At 53.9% G+C, this 18895-nt stretch overlaps 7 protein-coding genes across 7 annotated transcripts; 2 read left to right on the top strand and 5 right to left on the bottom strand.

Moving 5' to 3' along the window:
- Positions 1-1386: 1386 nt before the first annotated feature.
- UHO2_03582 (uncharacterized protein) lies at positions 1387-4470 on the top strand (the record flags this gene model as incomplete). Its single annotated transcript, XM_041554188.1, has 1 exon — positions 1387-4470. One exon carries the CDS (start codon positions 1387-1389, stop codon positions 4468-4470), a length of 3084 nt encoding a protein of 1027 aa, XP_041410122.1.
- A 697-nt stretch (positions 4471-5167) lies between these two features.
- On the bottom strand, positions 5168-6064 carry UHO2_03581 (uncharacterized protein; the record flags this gene model as incomplete). The annotated part of the gene is made up of 1 exon (XM_041554187.1): positions 5168-6064. One exon carries the CDS (start codon positions 6062-6064, stop codon positions 5168-5170), a length of 897 nt encoding a protein of 298 aa, XP_041410121.1.
- A 1126-nt stretch (positions 6065-7190) lies between these two features.
- Positions 7191-10064, bottom strand: UHO2_03580 (putative DNA mismatch repair protein MSH2; the record flags this gene model as incomplete). Its single annotated transcript, XM_041554186.1, has 1 exon — positions 7191-10064. The coding sequence occupies one exon, from the start codon at positions 10062-10064 to the stop codon at positions 7191-7193; it is 2874 nt and encodes a 957-aa protein (XP_041410120.1).
- Positions 10065-10411: 347 nt separating this feature from the next.
- UHO2_03579 (uncharacterized protein) lies at positions 10412-10930 on the bottom strand (the record flags this gene model as incomplete). The annotated part of the gene is made up of 3 exons (XM_041554185.1): positions 10412-10622; positions 10709-10811; positions 10888-10930. 3 exons carry the CDS (start codon positions 10928-10930, stop codon positions 10412-10414), a joined length of 357 nt encoding a protein of 118 aa, XP_041410119.1.
- Positions 10931-11469: 539 nt separating this feature from the next.
- On the top strand, positions 11470-14205 carry UHO2_03578 (uncharacterized protein; the record flags this gene model as incomplete). The annotated part of the gene is made up of 1 exon (XM_041554184.1): positions 11470-14205. One exon carries the CDS (start codon positions 11470-11472, stop codon positions 14203-14205), a length of 2736 nt encoding a protein of 911 aa, XP_041410118.1.
- Positions 14206-14363: 158 nt separating this feature from the next.
- UHO2_03577 (uncharacterized protein) lies at positions 14364-16877 on the bottom strand (the record flags this gene model as incomplete). Its single annotated transcript, XM_041554183.1, has 1 exon — positions 14364-16877. One exon carries the CDS (start codon positions 16875-16877, stop codon positions 14364-14366), a length of 2514 nt encoding a protein of 837 aa, XP_041410117.1.
- Positions 16878-17547: 670 nt separating this feature from the next.
- On the bottom strand, positions 17548-18426 carry UHO2_03576 (uncharacterized protein; the record flags this gene model as incomplete). Its single annotated transcript, XM_041554182.1, has 1 exon — positions 17548-18426. The coding sequence occupies one exon, from the start codon at positions 18424-18426 to the stop codon at positions 17548-17550; it is 879 nt and encodes a 292-aa protein (XP_041410116.1).
- Positions 18427-18895: the final 469 nt, after the last annotated feature.

Below are 18895 nucleotides of genomic sequence, written 5' to 3'. Positions count from 1 at the left end.
TTGGAGAAGCAGTGTTGGTGGGGGTGGAACCAAACTTAGACCCTCCAGCATTACCCTCTCAACCCGACGTTGGTTTAGTCGGTCGAGGCGGAGGAGTAGGCTTCCCCACAACCCCACCCGCACTACCACTTGCAGCAGCGACCGTCGGTTTCCTCGGTATACTAGGCGCACAAGCTTTACTCGGACTCTTTTGCCTCGCTCTATACGCTGATTCTGATGCACCTACCCCATTGCCATCACCATCACCATCACCATCACCATTGCACTCTGCTACTCTGCTGATTGCTACTGAGTAGCGACAATTGTTGTAGGCTGTTGTGGCCACGAGAGTCGCTCTTCCGGGTATCAAGTAGCTTCTGTTTCCCAGGAAGCAACCAGAAGGTTGCTTGATAGCTATTGAACCTTAATTATGCGCCTTAATCAGCAGGTGATCCGTCAAAGCAGCATCAAATTGCGCAACTGCCTTCCCTTTCCCAAGAAGCTCCTCGTCCTGTCCGTATTGGGTTTGCACGCATCCTCTCGGTTCCTGCAAAAGGTACATACTCGCTCAAAGTTTGATTCTCATTGAAAGCTTCGGGAAGGAATGAACAACCAGAAGATTGCGCGCTCCGAAAAGGCAGCGAGAAAGGTGTTGGTCTCGCTTTCGCCCGGACAGCTGTCGATCTTCCTGCGACAGAGCTGTGAGTAGCAGATCATCTTGGTGCGCACTTGCCTACCTTTCTCTTTCCCGCTTCTTCCGGTTGACATCCGTCGCTATTGCCCGCAGTTGAGCTCCGCTGCTCCTTATTCCATCGAACCCTCGCTTGGCTCGGAAGACCCCCTTCCTTGCCAGCCAACTCCCGCCTTCCGCCATGTGGTTGTTCTTTACACTCCACTACTCGTGCTACCTGATAGTCCAATCCGAACCCAGGGCCCAAGCTTCACCAAGTCTGCTCACAAAGCTTGATCTTCTGCAGCAACTAGTCATGACCTGAATGCATCAGGCTCTTAGCTCGCTAGTACCTCTCGCCTCTCTTAGCTGCATTTCCCTGCGTCGCGATTGTTTCAACAGCCTTTTGTCTCCAGCAGCAGCCCTTTTGATCTAGCTGCTCCCCAAGGTATGGTATGAGTAGACTGGTCCCTCCTTCAGCGTCAGATGTTGATATAAGACGTGGTTGTTGAGGTGCACTTCGTCATCTTGTTCCCTTTCCCTCATCCCTACGTCGCCATCCCCCTCCCCCTCTTCACCCTCTTCCTATTCCCAACCCCCTTCCCCTGCCGTGGTTCCTGGCGAGTTTTTCAAGCCGAGCTTGATTACCTTCCCTATTCCCTCTGATACATTCTTTTTCCACTCCCAAGTAAGACTTTGCACTCTCTAGACAATAACCCCCCCCTCCTCTCTTCAGTATGAAGTTCCTCTCTATCGCTGCGGCAGCAGCCAGCGCAGGTATGCTGCTGCTGAGCGGCGACGTTGGAGCCGCCAACACCCTAGCCGTCGCTGCTGGTCCCAGGCCCCTCCAGGGCCCTGCCACTCCCCCCAACGCTCCCCCAACCCTCAAGAACAGCCGTGAGAAGGTTGCCAAGTTCGAGAAGGTCAACTACCTTCCCCGTGGTTACATTGTCGAGCTTGGGGCCTCTTCCGCCAAGTCCGGCAAGCGTGACAACCCCCATGCCGAGATCCACAACCACCTGGCCAAGCGTGCCAAGGGCTCTTACAAGACTCGTTACGAGTACAACGACCCCGAGACCTTCGTGGGTATGTCGGTCGTCCTCGACAGCGAGGATGACTACGAGTCGCTCGCTTCCGCTCCTGGTGTCATAAGGGTCTTCCGCACCACCCTTCACACCGTTCCCGCTTACGAGCCTATCAAGGTCTCGGCTGATTTTGTCAAGGCTGCCACCGGCAAGGATGCTGCTGCCGCCAGCCCTGCCGCCGGTAGCAAGAGACGTCGTCATGAGCCCAAGAACGCCGAGCCTGGCACTGGCTACGTCGACAAATTTTCGCCTCACCTTATGACTGGTGTCGACAAGATCCATGCCAAGGGCTTCCTCGGTAAGGGTCAAGTCGTTGGCATCATCGACACTGGTGTCGACTACACTCACCCTGGTCTCGGTGGTAAGCCTGGCAACAAGCCTTGCTTCGGCCCTGGCTGCCTCGTTGAGGGTGGTTACGCCTTTGTTGACGATGCTTTCAATGGCACCAACACTCCTGTTGCCTCTCCTGATCCCTTCGACTGCAACGGTCACGGCACTCACGTTGCTGGTACCGTTGCTGCTAACGACACTGCTCTCGGCTTCACCGGTGTTGCTCCTCACGCCAAGATTCGCGCCTACAGGGTCTTTGGTTGCACTGGTAGCACTCCTGACGACATCATCATTGCTGCTCTTCAAAGGGCATATTTTGACGGCTGTGACGTTCTCAGTCTCTCGCTCGGTGGACCTGGTGGCTGGAGCGAGGCTCCCTCGTCTGCTGTCGCTGCCCGAATCGCTAGTCTCGGTACTCCTCTTGCTATTGCTCAGTCCAACTCTGGTTCCTACGGAATGTCGTACGCCTCCTCGCCTGCTTCTGGTGACAACGTCATGAGCGTTGGTTCCGTTCAGAACGCCGTGCTCACTGGGATCAGCGCCGACATTGTCCCCAACAACCTTAGCCGCAAGCAGGTCACCTACCTCAAAGGTTCTCCCTTCACCTTCGCTGATGGTCAGTCCAAGACGCTCGAGGTCTACCCCACCTCGAACAACCTTACTGTCACCGACGATGCCTGCTCGCCTCTCCCTGACTCAACACCCGACCTCTCAAACAAGGTTGTCCTTGTTGGCCGAGGTACCTGCCTTTTCGCCACCAAGTTTGCCAACATCAACGCTAAGGGTGGCAAGTACGTCCTCGTCTACAACTCGCTTTCCTCGATCACCTACGTCGAGACCGATGTTGAGGGCCAGCAGGCTGCTTCCATGACTCGTGACGACGGTCTCTTTCTCAAACAGCAGTTCAACAACGGTGTCAAGCTTTCTCTCGACTTCAGCAACACGCAGCTCGCTACCATTCCTGACTCTGACACCGGTGGTCTCATGAGCTCCTTCTCCACCTACGGCCCTACCTACGAGAACCGACTTGACTCGCCCACTACCTCTGCTCCCGGAGGTAACATCCTTAGTACCTACCCTATTTCCAAGGGTGCTTACGCCATTCTCTCTGGTACTTCGATGGCTACTCCCTTCATGTCTGGTTCCATCGCCGTCTTCCAGTCTGCTCGTGGTAGGATGTCTCCCGAGACGCTCAACAGCATCTTCTCCAACACTGCTAGCCCGCTAAAGAACGCCACTGGTAACAACACTCTCTACGAGACTGTCGCCAAGCAGGGTACTGGTCTCGTTGACATCAACAAGGCTCTCTACCAACAGATCGCCCTCAGCCCCTCGGTCATCGAGCTCAACGACACCAAGTTCTTCAAGGGATCTCAGACCATCACTGTCAAGAACCTTGGCAACAAGCCTCTTGGCTACACCCTCTCCCACATCCCTGTCGGTACTGCTCAGTCGCAGGAGGATGACTCGATCTTCTTCAACCCGGGCCCTGTCCCCCTCAGCGCCAACTACGCCAGCGTCCGATTCAGCAAGGCCAACATTGTCGTTCCTCCGAAGGGCACTGCCAAGTTCACTGCTACCTTCACTCCTCCTGAGAATGTCCGCACCGACAAGCTTCCCTTCTACTCTGGTTTCATCCACCTCGAGCCTCAGTCGTCTCATTACAGTGCTGCCAACATTGCTTACGGTGGTTTCAAGGCTGACACTTCCAAGACTCAGATCTTGGACAACACTTCTGAGCTATTCGATGTTGCTCTTCCCGTCCTCACCTCCGCTGATGGCGACACCTTCATTGACAACGACAACACCACCTACAGCTTGAGCAACGTTAACGCATGGCCTCAGCTCGTCTACCGCCTCAACTACGGTACCCCTTACCTCCAGATCGATGTTGTCAACGCCACCACTGAATTCCAGCCCACTTACAACGTTGACGGTTCCTTCAACACCAAGACTTCCGCCGCTGCCAACCACAGACGCTTTGTTCACCACCGTCGCCAGCTCAACGGTCAGAAATCCACCCAGCCCGAACCTATTCCTGGTGCTCCCAAGCCCAAGCCCGGTCCTGGTGGTCCCGATAACCCCGGCGATCCCAAGGGTCCCGGTCCCAAGCCTGTCCACCCACCTACTGGTGGTGCTGGCTCTCAGTTCGCCGACGTCAAGGCCGTCGGAATGCTCGCCAACGGCTATTACAGCGGAAGGAACAGTGATACCGGTCAGCTTGCCGACTACTCGTACAATGTTCAGCTTATCACTCCCAAGCTGGCTATGCCCCAGAACGGAAGCACCACGCTCACCCCCGGTACTTACAAGGTTCTCCTTCGTGCTCAGCGTGTTCTCACCGAAGGAAAGCTCGAGAGCGACTACGAGTCGTACCTCTCGCACGCCTTTACCATCACTGCCTGATCGTATCTAGCGACCAAGCAGTGACTCGTTTCCTTTCTTTCACCTTCTCCTTCAGCGACTCGCTCTGCGGCCCCCGCTCACCTATTAACACAGCTTTTGGAAGCTGCTCTGTACTTGCTCAGAATCAAAATGGTTTACCATCGCTATGCCGATTGTGTCGGGTGGTGCTGTCTCGTCGTAATTCCTGAGCTCGAAAAGTGCTTGAGTCATTGAACGAAGCGGAATGAGCCGGTGTAGGCGAAAAGTCGCTCGAGGTCGAGTATCAAGTATGTCTGAATGCAGCACGTTACCAGACCAGCAATGTAGAGGGTGTTGATCGAGCCAGACTCGACCTTACGTGGCTTCGAGCACGCGCAGTGCCAGTCCGCTTCATCACGGACTGAACTCTTGCGGACACGTCGTGTAGAGGTGACGCGCCACGTTGGTCGGTGTAAGGCTTCGTCAAGACGCTTACTGACGATGTTGAGGGACAGGAGTTGTTTGTCTTGGCTCTCTGGAAGGGTTTGCTTCCATGTGTTCATGAGCCGCTTGATCTTTGGTCAAGGTTGCTAGCAGCGGGCTCTGACATGGGCTGTTCCGGAGGGAGAGTTACACACACACACACACGCGAATAAGAGCCAAAACAACCGTTTCTTGGATTCAAAGAACCAATTTTGAAAAGCGCGTACGAAAAGAGCAACCAAAGTACTACACCATCTCAAGGCTTTGGAAGGTACCTAAGGCTAGCAGGGCAAGATGACTTGGTAGTTGACTCGACAGGTGCATACTGACCAAAGTTAACTGTCCCGCGGGTATGCCAGAAGAACCAGAACTCGCTGATCTCGCCCTTCTTATTGCAGCCTACATAAGGGGTAGCACCATGAGCCTGCTTCAAAGTCGACTGAATTTCAGCCAGAGTGTAGTTCTGAGTGGCGGACGGAAGGATACCAGCAGCCGCGAGGTAGTTGTAAGCGGGGTGCTTCTGGAACTTGTGTGCGATCTGACGGAAGTAGTTGAGCACAGCAAAGTCTTCCTGGCTGATCCAAGGAAGGGTGGGCTGGCACTTGGGACGCATGGTGGTGAAGCAAGTCCCGTGCTTGTTGTATTCGTGAGCGAGGAAGTCGGTGGTGTCACCGTCGAGGTCTTTGAAGTACTTCTGGTAATATGCAAAGAGAGCAGGATCGTACTTCTGCATGACAGCTTCAATTTGCTCGCCGGTGTACTCGGGGATACCACTGACGTTGGAGCAGAACTGAGGGTAGGTTCCATCGCAGTAGTCGGGCCAGAGACCGTGGATGGTTGTGGAGTCCTTGGGACCGTTGTTGTCGGTGTCCTTAGCATTGGTGGTCCAGAATTGGGTGCTGAGAATAAGACCGCTTTGCTTGCCACCCTTGACGAGGGCACCGTTGAAGCAGCAGTTGGCAGAAGAGCTGGCAGGGATGTCGTACTTGGCCTGGCACGAGAGCTGGGAGCTGGCCTTGGCACAGGCAGCGATCTCCTGACCCTTGTTCCTGATGGTGTTGCCGAGCTGGCCGAGCTCACCGAGGATGGAGTCGGCAGCGACGGAGCCAGCGGCGGCGAGGAGGACGAGAGAGGTGGCGGCGGTGAATTTCATCGTTGCGTGATGTGAGATGAGAGGCGGGTGGGGATCATCTTTCCAAATGGCAGGAACAGAGGTGCTTATATGTTCTCAAAGACGAGGCTCGATTACTTCTTCGCAAGGATCTGTCAAGCGACATTAGCGTTCTTTCGCGGGCCAGGGTCTTACTATGCCGGTACGACCACAAGAGCAGGAACAGCGTCCTCCTTGCTCGGCTATGATTTCGTGTTCCTGCCCTGAAGTCAAGTTGCACCAGATAGCAAGGTCCTCCTCCAAGCGACACTCGACAAAAAAGTATCGACACGTTCCTGCTATCGTGCATGAGGTCGAATGATACAGTATCAAAGATAGCTCTTTCATTTGGCGGGGTAAGATCAAGCAGAATCGCCAACTGCTTGAGCTCAGCTTGTATGCACGACAAGGTGCTCTCATCATTGCTCGAGCACAAAGGAAAGCCAACCGGAAGAAAGTCTGCCGAACTGGACAGGCTTGATTTCGGTCTCAGCTCTCACACAATCCTCGAAAAGATTAACCTCGCTTCTGCCGTCGGATTCCAAAATCGAAATCACAGTATTCAGCGTCGGAGAAGACGGTAAAGGGCCGGCCTGCGGATGAACTGAGAGCTAGATGAAAGTGCCGAAGGAAGCGATCCAATAGGATGATATATGCTGACATAAACCTAATCGGGGATCGGTTGGAACCGATCTGTCCAGAGATCGGGTACAACACATTCCCGCTCGTTGTCAAGCTAGATCATGAAGAAGGATACTCCCACATTCGGCATGTACCTCATAGATGTATATATATATATTAAGCTGAGAACACTAGGTTCTCACCACGTTCACTTAGTCAATTGAGTATATATGGTTTTGTCTAAAACAGCAGTGACATCGTACTCAAACTCTCCCCGATCGCCAGTTATCGGGACAAAACTTCTTCACATTCTTACAGAAAGGCCTGCAGGCCGCTGTCCACGTTCTCCTTTTGGCTACTTTCTATGTGAAGCTTCCGTGACCTTGGAGACATGTTCACGCGGCTAGAAACGCTCATGGTCGTGCAGCGAACCTGATCAGACTTGTTGCAAGAAGTTGCTAAGAGGAAAGTATGCTTCTATTATCATTGCTTAAACGTTGATGCTATGTCAGAAGCTCTCCAACACCTTGGCAGCCCAAGCATTCGCCTCGATGCGAGGTCTAAACTCGTCCACCATCTTCCTGAGTTCCTGCAGCTCCTCCTCAGGATCCGCATGACGCGCACGCTTAGCTGTCCCCGCATCTTCTTGCTGCGTCCGCGAAGCCCACGTCTTCAGGAACTCATCTATCAGTGCTGCTCCTTCCTTTGTCACATCTTCCGGCAAGCTATCCAGCACCGTCTTGCCACTCTTGGGGTCGTCTTCATCATAATCCTCCAGCTCCTCCGCCTTTCTCTTCGCCAACGCAATGACCGAGGCAGGGAAATTGGCGAGCTCAGCTACATTGATACCAAGACTCTGGTCGCTGATCCCCGGCTCTACCTTGTACAGCAGCGTGATATCGCGATCCTGTCGCGAACCACCTTGGCGCTGTTTGACGTGTGCCACGACATGGAGGTTGCGCACGTGCGTTTGTTGGCTAGCCAAGTTCGTGAGCTCATGGAAGTGTGTAGCGAAGAAACACTTGCACCGGATGTTAGTAGCGATCCATTCAGAGATGGCCCAGGCCAAACCGAAGCCATCATATGTGGACGTGCCTCGTCCCAGCTCATCGATGATGATGAGCGAGTCCTTAGTGGCCGTCTTGAGAATTGTTGCTGTTTCGAGCATTTCGGCCATGAAAGTGGAGACACCTTTGAGCTGGCTGTCACCTGCTCCGACTCGCGCGAGAATACAGTCGAATACAGGAAGCTTAGCACCCGCTTCGGCCGGAACGAAGCATCCAACTTGAGCCATGAGCGCAATGATACCAACTTGTCGAATGTAGGTCGACTTGCCTCCCATGTTAGGACCTGTAATGACGAGGAACTCGGAAGAGCCACGCACCATTTCGGTGTCGTTGGGAATAAAGTTGACGTCGTCCATAACTTCGAGACATGGGTGGCGGGCATCACGAAGTTCAAGATCCGCATTGGTGCCTTTCTCGCTGACAATGGGCTTGGTATAGGGTACTGGTGCGTTCTCCGAAACGTGAGCAAAGCTGACAATCACGTCAAGGTGTGCCAGCACTACGTTGAGCTTCTCCAATGGCGAGCAGTAGGAAGACGCAATCTGAATGACCTCCTTAACCAACCCACTCTGCGATCGGCTGTAGCGCTCTGATAAGTCCTTGAAGCCGTTGGCAAGGTCGCGCAGTGCTTCGTTGGTGAAGTATAGACCACCTTTGACAGTGGCGATGTCCGAGTAGCCCTTTTTGTTGCGAACCAAGCCAGCGTCCGTACGTGTGACACGAAGGCAGTAACCGTACACGTGGTGGTTCTCGAGATGCAGTTTCTTCTCCGTGTCCATCTTCAGTTCCTTGCCCGCCAAACGATGCTGTTCGTCGAGCTTGTCACGGGTGTCGTCCAAAGCCTCCTTGATCTGGCGCAAGTCATCGTCGAAGTCGGGCTTGATGACAAAGTTGTGGTGTGTGAGCTCGTTCAGGTCGATGGTGGCTTCGACCAACTCGGCGTACTTTGCCAGTGCGGCATCGTGCTGCTTGAGAGGCTCAATGTATGTGGTCTCGAGCAGCTGCTGGTGTGTGTCTGATGGCGTCTCCATGTCGACGAGCATTTGGATCAGCCCTGACAGCCGCAAGACAGCCTGGTAGACACGCACAACATCCTCTAGCGTCGCAACACCCTTCTGGAATCGCTTGCTGATGCGATGCATGTCTGGCATTAGCTTGAGGTAGTCCAATTGAAGAAGTTCGCGTGTATTGTTGTCGTTCACAAAAATTTCGACCAAGTTTTGCCTCTCCTTGATTGCATGTACGTTGACTAGGGGCTGCTTGAGCCACTGTCCCAGCAATCGCTGACCCTGACCGGTGCGGCAGCGATTCAGTAAGCCGTACACGCTGGTATTTTTGCTAGAGCCCGTCTGACCCGGCTCAGGGAAGAGATTGAGTGCGCGCAATGCCGAGTTGTCGAGACGAAGGTATTGTGAGAGGTCGTGTGTATGGATGGTATATTGGCCAAAGTTGAGCTCATCCGTGAGCAAGGCCAGATAGGAGATGAGGGCAGATGCAGCGCCCATTGCAACCTTGAGATCGAGCTCTGGAACAGTGATACCTGCTGCTTCCTCTCTGAGCAAGCGTCGCAAGTCTTGCTCGATGTTCTTGCCGGAGAAGTCTGCACGTCGGTTGTCGAACATGACGACACCGCAACGGTTGACGACTTCGCGAAGCTTCTTGAGGTCTAGATCAGCACCTTTGTCATCTTTCGGCAGTATGCACTCCTTGACACCGAGCTGAATGATAAGCGATTCAGTGTTGCTGAATAGGTCATTCTCTGCGTACTCGGCCACGCAGAGCTCGCGGTTGGTTGCGTCCGCAAAGGCAGCTCCAACGGTCTTGACGCCGTCGCGGGTAGTCATCTTGAGCGCCATCACAATGGGCGAGCTGACAATGTCGGCATTGACAAAGATCATGTCCTCCATCTGCTGCAGGTTGCCTGGAGATGCCTGCTTGATGACTGTCCATGAGTTGTTGCGCTTGCCACCCGTGTTGCCATAGATCTCGACTCGCATCTGACGAGTGGTGAGCGCTTCGCGGAGAAAGTTCTTTGTTGCTGCGACACTGAGAGTGATGGAAGGCAGTCCTTTGTCCTTCCCGCCACTGCCAAGATATTTGAGCGCAGAGTGGGTCTTGAAGACGAGGTTGGCGATGAGGATAGCATCGTCGCCGTGCGCAGAGTAGAACTCGGAACGGTCAAAGAGACGCAAGGTACCCGCTGAGGATTTGGGCATAGACTTGAAGAACTGACAGAAGGAGCTCTCGGCGGCATTGTCGAGTCCAAGATCAGGCTTCTCGGACGTCGAAGGTCCGTGATACATGAGGCCTGACATCTTGTGTGATCAGTCGTTCGTAACGTGGGAAAGCTGCCGGGCGGTGATGATGATGAGAGGTTTGAAAGGTATCAAAGGCACACCTGTCAAGAAGCTGCTCAGCCAAGAAGAAGCGCGCTCAACAGTAGACCCTGTTTTACGCGACGCGTGAACGCTGAGGTGGAGGCCTTTTTCGCTCATGAGAACAAAAAGTGCGGTCTAACAAAGAGACCATGTCCCACAATGACACTAACCAGAGATGTGCTCTTCACATCACACGACCTTTGCGCCCATACTCCAGGGTCAGACCACAGAGACACGCGTCAGGAAGAACTGCAGAATGATTCAAGTTGCGATGGTGTGGCAAGTCAGTGCTGAGAAAGACGCTGGATAACGCTCTGCTTCTTGCGTTGGTTCTCGGTTTGACCGTGCTGTGTGGGAGCAGGCTTGTCCGTTCTTGTGCCGATACGGATGTCGGTGGCAATCCTCTGAGCGCCTAGACGATGCACAGCTTCGTGACAGAGCTCGATTGCCTTGCAAACGACAGGAAAGGTTCCTTCGAGGTTGGTACCGTAGCCGCTGTTGAAGGAGGTGTGGATATGGACATTGGTCAGCCTGGCGGTGCTTGGCGTTCCAAGCAAACGACACATAGGTCTTCTACTTACTGAACTTCGTAGCGGATGCCCTGATCCTTCATGCTTTCAAGTACTCGCTGGCATTCTGTGATATATTCGCCGACCGAGGTTGTCGGTGTGCCCACAGGAATGACTGCGTCAAAGAAGGTGATGATTTCGGTCAGTGGACGCATGACCAGATCTTGGATTCGGAGGCAACCCATACCTACGGCAAAAGTCGGCCACAGCGTAGAGTGGAGGAGATGTCGACATGTTGCTGAGCCCCCGGTTGCTGACGGAATGGTCGGTCGAGAAGAAGATTGACTATCGAGCAGCCAATTTTAGGTGCGGGCACGTGCGAGTCGAGATGTGCATGTCTGCATCACGTGATTTTCAAAAGAAAGGCCTGCGCGTCTGGGCTGGACTTAACAATCGAATTGTTCCGCTTCTCCGCCCCGCTCTTCACAACATCATTCCGCTCTCCGCTTCTCTCTTCACTACCATCATCTTCTCCAAAGCCAGGCATACCATAACCTGGTTTGTCGTTATTTGCCCTCCCTGTAACACCCTCCCTTGCCGCTCGTTTCTGCGCTCGGCCGCTCCTTGTCGAGCTTCGAGGACCTCAGGAGTCTTTGCCTGCAATCCACCTAGTTTTTGGCGTGTTATTTATAGTCAGTTTTAGTTACGTGCGAGTGAGTCCAGACGGGAAAAGTGTTGGTGTGGAGGAAGGGTCGCGACTCTAATGTTTCCGCAAGCCCTGTTTCACTTTGACCTTCTTCTCACCTTTTCACGATCATCTATCAGACACAGCCATGCCACCGTCGGCGGCGTCGTCGAGCCGTAATGCGGAAGCTAGCGCCGATGAGCCAGCAAATGTGGCATCGACATCTGCTCCTAGGAACTCGAGAGCTCCATCTGCTCGCCCAACAGTCCTGTGGACCAAGTCATGGACCTCAGCGACCGTCTCACCCTCGACAACATCCTCGAACGTCACAGTCGGATCGAACACCAGCACTGCTGCTGACGCCTCCTCTTCATGCTCCTTGCCGGTCTCGAATATCAGTTCCGACTCAACCAGAGCTTCGACACCAATACCAGATCTCTCCTTCAGCCCGTCTACACCACAAGCTGTGGCAAGTGATGAGCTGTCAAGCGCTCCAACTCGTGCTGCCCAAGCATCAGGACAGGCCTCAAGCTCAAATGATGGCGCTCCGGTGCATATACCCTCTCGGCAAGGCTCACATGACAGCGATCAGAGCAGCGATGGTGCGTTCAACGACGCTGCTGAAGATGAGCCAGAAGCGATAGGCATTACCACCAGCTCCAGCATACATGCGCTTGATCTTTTGTATCGGGTCAGCGACAAGGCAGCTGCAGATCGAGCGTCTCAAGGTCAGAATTTGCGGTCTCGTCTCTCGCAACTGTCTACCAGTCGAGCATCGAACAAGAATAGAAGTCGTAGCAACAGCAGAGATCCGTCCACCAGCACGAGGGCAATCTCGCCGCAGTTCGTTGACAGGCAAGACGGAGCTGCTGATAGTGTCGCAGAAGAGAAGCCGGAATCCAGCACAGGCATCGAAGCTGGGCAGATCGAGGAGGCCTCAGTATCTACACCAGAAGAGCCGGAGCAGTACGCCGATCGAAAGTACTACATTCTCTCATCAGCAGGCAAACCTATCTACATCTCACATGCATCTCTGTCGCGACGCAAAAGGAGGAGAGATCAACGACGACGACGAGAGCAGGAAAGGTCATCACCCCAATCCGCCGACTCAGACTCCACCACCGCCAATGCAGCGCCAAAGGATACCGGCGATGAGAGCGACGAAGAAGACGAAAGCAGCACCACTCAAGTCGGAGTCATGCAGGCACTCATATCCATCTTTGCCGATGAAGAGTCTGATAAACTTCGCTTCATTCGACAAGGCGATCTTCTCATCACATTTCTCCTTCGCGCACCGCTTTACCTCGTATGCGTGTCCAACTGGAACGAAGAGCCATCGACGCTGCGGCAGCACCTGGAGTATCTGTACCTGCAGGTTATCAGCTTGGTCTCTGCAAGTCAGCTAACTCGGTTATTTTCGCGAATGCCGAACTTTGATCTTAGGAGGCTTCTCGAGGGGACGGAAGGAATCTTTGACTATTTGGTGAATCAGCTCAATGCTAATGAGACCGATGACGATGATGGCGGAGACGGAAACGGTCAAGCTGTTGCCGAAGGAGATGCGGTGGGAAGGAGCAAGGTGAAGCGACTGATCACAGATTGGGCCTCATGTCATCAGTGGTGGTTGCAAGCCCTGCAGCCTATCCGTATCACAGTGCCGAGTCTGCGAGATCAGCTCACTGCAGCGTTGCAGCCACCTGCAGCCGAGTCGAGCTCATCTACACAGCCGCAACGGCCGAAGGATCTTCTGTACGTGCTATTGATCGCAAATGGGCGTATTGTGACGCTGCTGAGGCCAAGAAAGCATTCGGTACATCCAATCGATCTGCTTCTGCTCACAAATACGGTGGTGGGCAGTCGATCGATCAAGCGCTCTGGAGGGTCGGAAGATGCAGAGATCTGGCTACCCTTCAGTATGCCAAAGTTCGCACCGCAGGGTTTTGTACATGCATATGTCAAGTTCCTGGATTCAGAGAGCTGGATCGCCCAACCAGCATCGCAAGCAGGGACCCATGACAGCAAGATGACATCGTCCGAGCTCGCAGTGATCGTCGTCACAGCAGACAAAGACGCTTTCCCAACAGTCTCAAGCTGGATCTCTTCACTTGTCGCCAAACCACCAATAGAAGCATCAGACCGATCAGAGACGGCATCGATCATCTCGAACACCAAAGCCAAGAAGACTTGCTTGACGTCCAAGACCCTCAAGTCTGATCCAGCAGACGAGGGCGAAGCATGGCTTACAAACTTCCAACGCCACATTCTCACCCTCTGTCGCCATCTCTCTGACCCAACCAACATCGAAGAAGGGGCTCCACGAGTTTCCGCCTACACCTGTGCCGAGCTTGGTCTCGCAGGCCTGCGCCACTTCGTATATCGAAGCAACAGCACAATCCAACTGACCTCTCCCACCCTACCTGAACCATACAGCACATCCGCAACCGACCGCAAACGGCTATTCACACTCTACTCTCTGGTCCATCACAACATCCACCATCCCGTCCCACCTTCCACAACTGCTGCCGTGGGGGCGGAAAACATGGTTCCCTCTAATCCGACCACTCCAGCCGCCGGTGCGGGAGCAGGGGTGCTGGAAGGAGGAAGCTCCCAACTAGCATCCGCTTTCGGTTTCGGTGGGGCCGGAGGAATGTGGAGCAGTCAAGCGGCCAGACCGTTATTGAATGCGGATAGGAGGTTGAAGATGCAACTGGTAAAGACAGAGCATGAGCAGGTGCTGGGTTGGATCACGTCGCCATTCGAACTGTATTTGTGTGTTAATCCGCAGGTGTCAAAGTTGGCGATTGTGGCCATCGCCAATGGGTTGACAAAGTGGATCAAAACGAACGAGAGGGATTTGTTCTTGATCAATGCTGGGAGCTTCTAATCACACATACAGCACTTGTTGCAATCTCGATACCAAGTCACCAGCCGCTTGACTGGATCTGTGCAGTGCTTGTGTTACGTTAAAGGGCCGAGATGTGTATTTCGTGTGGGTATCAATAAGACTTGTACATCTGAGCCGCCATGCCAAACGAAGTGAGTCTAGCGCCTTCCGTTTGTCGACGGAGGGTCAGCACTCACATTCGCCTCTATGCCGAGACCGACTTGCCCTGGGCCGGCCGCCTGCCCTCCAGCTGGACGCGGGGCAGCCATCAAACTCCCATTACTGTTACTCGTCACAATGAAATCTCCACGTCCACCCTCTGTCTCGTCTAACAAGGGCTCCGCTTCTGCCCTTCCCCTCCCCCATTTCGGCCTGAGCCTACTCCACCACTTCTTCCCAGTCTCCTTACTGATCCCCACAGCCTCCAGTCTTCTACTGAGATCCATCTGATCCAACATAATACCGAGCCCAGAACTACTCGCATTCTCTTCCCCCTCAACATTCTCCCCACCCACAGCAGCCTGTTCTGTAGAATCTTCACTTGCCTCCTGCCGATGCCTCCTCTGTCTATACCCTGTCACAGTGGACGGCGCATCAGCCTCCGACATACTTCTCTGAGGATGTCTTGCTGGGCTTTGCCAGTTCGAGTTGACTATCGACAGTGATGGCGAACGAGGCTGCAGGTGAAAGCCGGGAGAGCTCGGGCTGATGCCGATCGATAGACCGTGTTCCAAGATTGTGTTGTAGAGAGAATGCTTTCTTCTGCTGGATGTAATACCGTCGTGATCCGATTGCGAGGTTTTGGGTGAATGATGAGCAGACGGCGAGGCGGTGACGGCGGCAAAAGATTCCAGATCATCATCGTGTTTAGGCGAAAAGAGGTCGTCTCGGAGTGGGAACTCGAGTGTGATTGTCGGTCGATGTTGAGTGTTGCTCGGACGGCGTTTGGTGGGTGGAGCAGCACCCAGGTGGGGGACCGTTCTGGTGGTGCTGCTGTCCGGGTGTTGTGCTGTGTGGTCGTGGTGAATGGTCAGAGCGGCTTCTTCTGGACTGGTGAGCGGAGCAACGTTGTGATCTACGAAGGAAGATGAGTGGGGCGAGCTGGTCACTGGTGCAAGGTGCGGTCCTGCAATGCCAGCCCCGTTCGCTGCCACCAATACTTCAGAATGGGCATCTGACGACGTCCTTGATCGCTCCGAGAGCCCTGGCGACGAAAGCAGAGGCTGAGTCTCGCGTTCATCACAAATCAGTCCTTCATCACATTCCTGATTCCCATGCAAGCTGACCATCCACACACCGCCCAACAGCACCGCCGTACCCACCGCCACCAACACAACATCGTACCACGCCAACGCACCGAGCTGATCAAAGTACACCAGACCAAGAGCGATACTCGATGTGTTGTAGAAACAGAATGCCAAAGGACACACAAGTGTCGGATCAGCAAGCTTCAGCGCCTTGTTCAGATACCAAAGCTGAAGCAGAGCTGCAGCCAAAAGTATGCCGATTAAAAGCCAACTCTGCCAATGTCCGAATTGGTTCTGTCCTGAGAAAGTCAGCATGAGAAGCTCGATTGCAGACTTAGCTAGGAGCAGACATGCACCCGAGAGAGTACCGCTCGCTCCACCATACGCTACAGCCAGACCTAATTTGGTCTGTTTGATCGTCTCTGCATCAATGCGTTGTTCTGCCTCTCTGAGTTCCAGCCGTGGCACATTGAGAGACTTTTTGCGTTTGCGTGACTTCAGTTCGCTGCGACCGAGGGATCCGTAGTCGCGTTTCGAGGTTTCGGTTGTCTTGGAGCGGGACGAGGCAGATCGAGCATCGCTAGGTGATGTCTGTAGATCAGCGACACCGGCAGCGAGCGGTGGCATGGGTGTTGCGACGATGCTCCGACGGTAGAGTAGGTTCTGCGCCGGACTGAATGCCAGCGTCGAATGTCGATTTGCCTCGTCCCGTACTGCGAGAACGGGGGTTGCGATTCCAGAGCTGCTCTCGTTCACCTCGACCACTGGTGCAAGAGTAGGAGCCGACCACCGCCTCCGCAATCTTCCACGCAAACCATGAGCACTGCGATGCTTCTGCTTCTGAGGACGAGCAGGTAAAGAGTTGCGATAGACACGAGTATGAAGCTGCCATTCTGCCAGATGTGAGACCGTGAGCAGGCCTACGAAGAGAAAGGTGAAGATTGTAGCAAAGGCAACGAAGGTTGGACGTGCATAGAGGTCCAGCAGCTCGTCAAGGCTGTGTGGGGGTGATGGTACGACGCCAAAGTACCCAATAAGGACAGCTCCTGATGCAATGAGCGCTGTGCCGATGACCATGTACTTTGAGAGCAGGTCATTGAGCAAGAATCGAGCAAGAAGGGCGTTGTAGAGAAGACTGACAGCCCCTAGTGGTGCCAGCATGACGATGGGTAGGGCTCCGATCTGGAAGACTGTGCCGCCGATATTGGCGACAAGGAAGACGGCGAAGCCAACAAGCCATAGTGGTCGCTTCCACTCGGTCTTTCGTCGTGCGGCAGGGAGGGTCTCGTTGATGAGATGTGACTTGCGTTGGATTGTGAGACCAAGACTCTGGATGAAACTGGCGACCAGACCGAGCGCAATGGCAGTGGCCACGCTGAAAGGCGCACTTGGATGGCCTGCCTCTGCTGCGTTCTCAGCGGTCATCGCTGCGGAAAGTCGGTGAGTGTGGGATCGTCCGAGTGAGAGAGCAAACGGTTCGCCACAGGCAACGATGGCCCGAGCTGATTAGAGGTAGCGGACTTGGAAGCATCTGCAGGTTCGAGTGTAGTCCAGACGGCAGAAGCTTTGGTGATGTTAGTGGAGCGGAAGGGAAGAGCTCAAGATGCGAGTCAAGACGATGTAACACCCGACAGGGGAAGCTGGCGATGTTGCTCTGTCAGAATGTCATTCATACAGGCATCATCCGAAGCGGGGAGGAAGCTGTTCTACAGAGTGTTCTGTTGCTCTCTCATCAACGCAGCAATTGCTACTCTTGGTCCGTGCGCGAAATCCGCCTGCCGTGTTAACGCGACCACACACACACAGACCGACGAAAAAAAAAAAAAAAAGTGCGGCAGGAAAGACGAGGTGAGGTCATGGTTCTTCCTTTCTTCACATATTCCGTCCACAAACGGTCCCCCTGATACTCACACAGCCAGGCACAAGACAATTTCTGGCCCAAAGTGGATTCAGATCAGTTGGACTGAGCCATCGTGTCATGTTGCAGGGTATCTCATTAACGTATTTCCGTCCGGAAGCGGCTACATTGAAGCAAAAGCAAACACCGTTCTTACTCCAAGTGAGTCCGTATTCTGGGTCCTGAGAAGCAGGTGCTCTACATTATAACGCACTCGTCCTCATTCCCAGTCGTCTGCTTTGCCAAATCACGAGTAAAAGCCGCTCCACCCTGTCCGCTTCCCCTCAAATTCACTACCAACACACCAGCATTTCTTGGATCCAGATGAGCCTCCAAGCTATAATCACGCACCATCTTCTCCACAGCCGGAGCAATATGCTGACGGTGATCCTTACTGTGCAAACCTTTACCGACAATAATCCTCATCTGGGAACAACCGTGACTCTGACCCTGTCTCACCGCCTGCTCGGTCCTCTCCAGCGCTTCCGAAGTGTACAGACCGTGCAGATCCACTGTACCCTGGGGTGAATCCTCGTTGTTAGCCATAAAGATCCAATCAGCCGCTTGTTTGTTGAGACGTTCCATGTTCATCTTGTGTTCGTGTCCTTCGTTGCTGAGTTGTTTAGCACGGGCGCCGTCGCCTTGAGCGAAAGCCTTGTGGGATTGATCGAAGCATTGGGCCATCTTGTCCCCTTCGGAACGAGCCTGATTGCGGAGGTTGATGTAGTTTGCATCGTGTTGGTTTACCTGGTTGTCTGCTGAGTATTTGTAGTGAGGTCCTTGAGTGGATGCGCCGTAGTGTGGCTGAGGAGCACTGTAGGCACCTTGTGGTGGGGGATGGTCGTAGCCGCCTGATCCGGCTTCTGCTGCATAACCTCCACTGTCGCCTCCATATCCGCCTTGCTGAGGAGGGTGTGATGCTTGTGGGCCATAAGAGGCTGCTTGACCGTAAGAGGCACCACCGCCTTGTTGATGTTCTCCACCACCCTGGCTCTTCTTCCAAAAAGTGAACGCCTTCTTGGCGAGACGGGTGATCTGACGTCGATGCTGCTTGACGAAGCGAATGAACTCATCCATGTTTGCGAGCTTGTGTCTGTGTGACCCGCGGAAGTGGGTATCTATCGAGTGTCTATCTGCGAGAGGAAGACGGAGCGTTTGTAAATCCTTAGTCTGATTGAACCCTAGGGTGTGTTGTTGCTAGACTTGCATGTCTGCTTGATGATGGTGGGAAGAGAAGAGGATGGAGGATGCTGGTCCTGACGAATGGATCGAGGCACCTCTTCTGTCCGTGGGGAAGAAAGCAACTTTTGGCAAAAGCTGTCGGTGAGCCGCACCAAAGCTTGAAACCGCCTTCCAAAAAGAAGGCAACGGGCGAGACCTTCTTTTCAGCTGCAGCGGACACTCAATTTTCACAGTCCACGCTCCAAGTCTGTACACCACAGGTGAAGCCGTTCGTTAAGAACTGCCAGATGTGCATCGGGGGCAATTTCTCTGCCCGATTTTGTGTGGAGGAACGAGTGTCGTGCGAGACACTTTTTTGCTTCTT

Source organism: Ustilago hordei (genome assembly GCF_900519145.1).
Source record: "Ustilago hordei strain Uho2 genome assembly, contig: UHO2_contig_06, whole genome shotgun sequence".
NCBI classification, from domain to species: Eukaryota; Fungi; Basidiomycota; class Ustilaginomycetes; order Ustilaginales; family Ustilaginaceae; genus Ustilago; species Ustilago hordei.
Note: the sequence above shows the minus strand (reverse complement) of the source record. Positions and strands in the feature narration are given on the sequence as shown.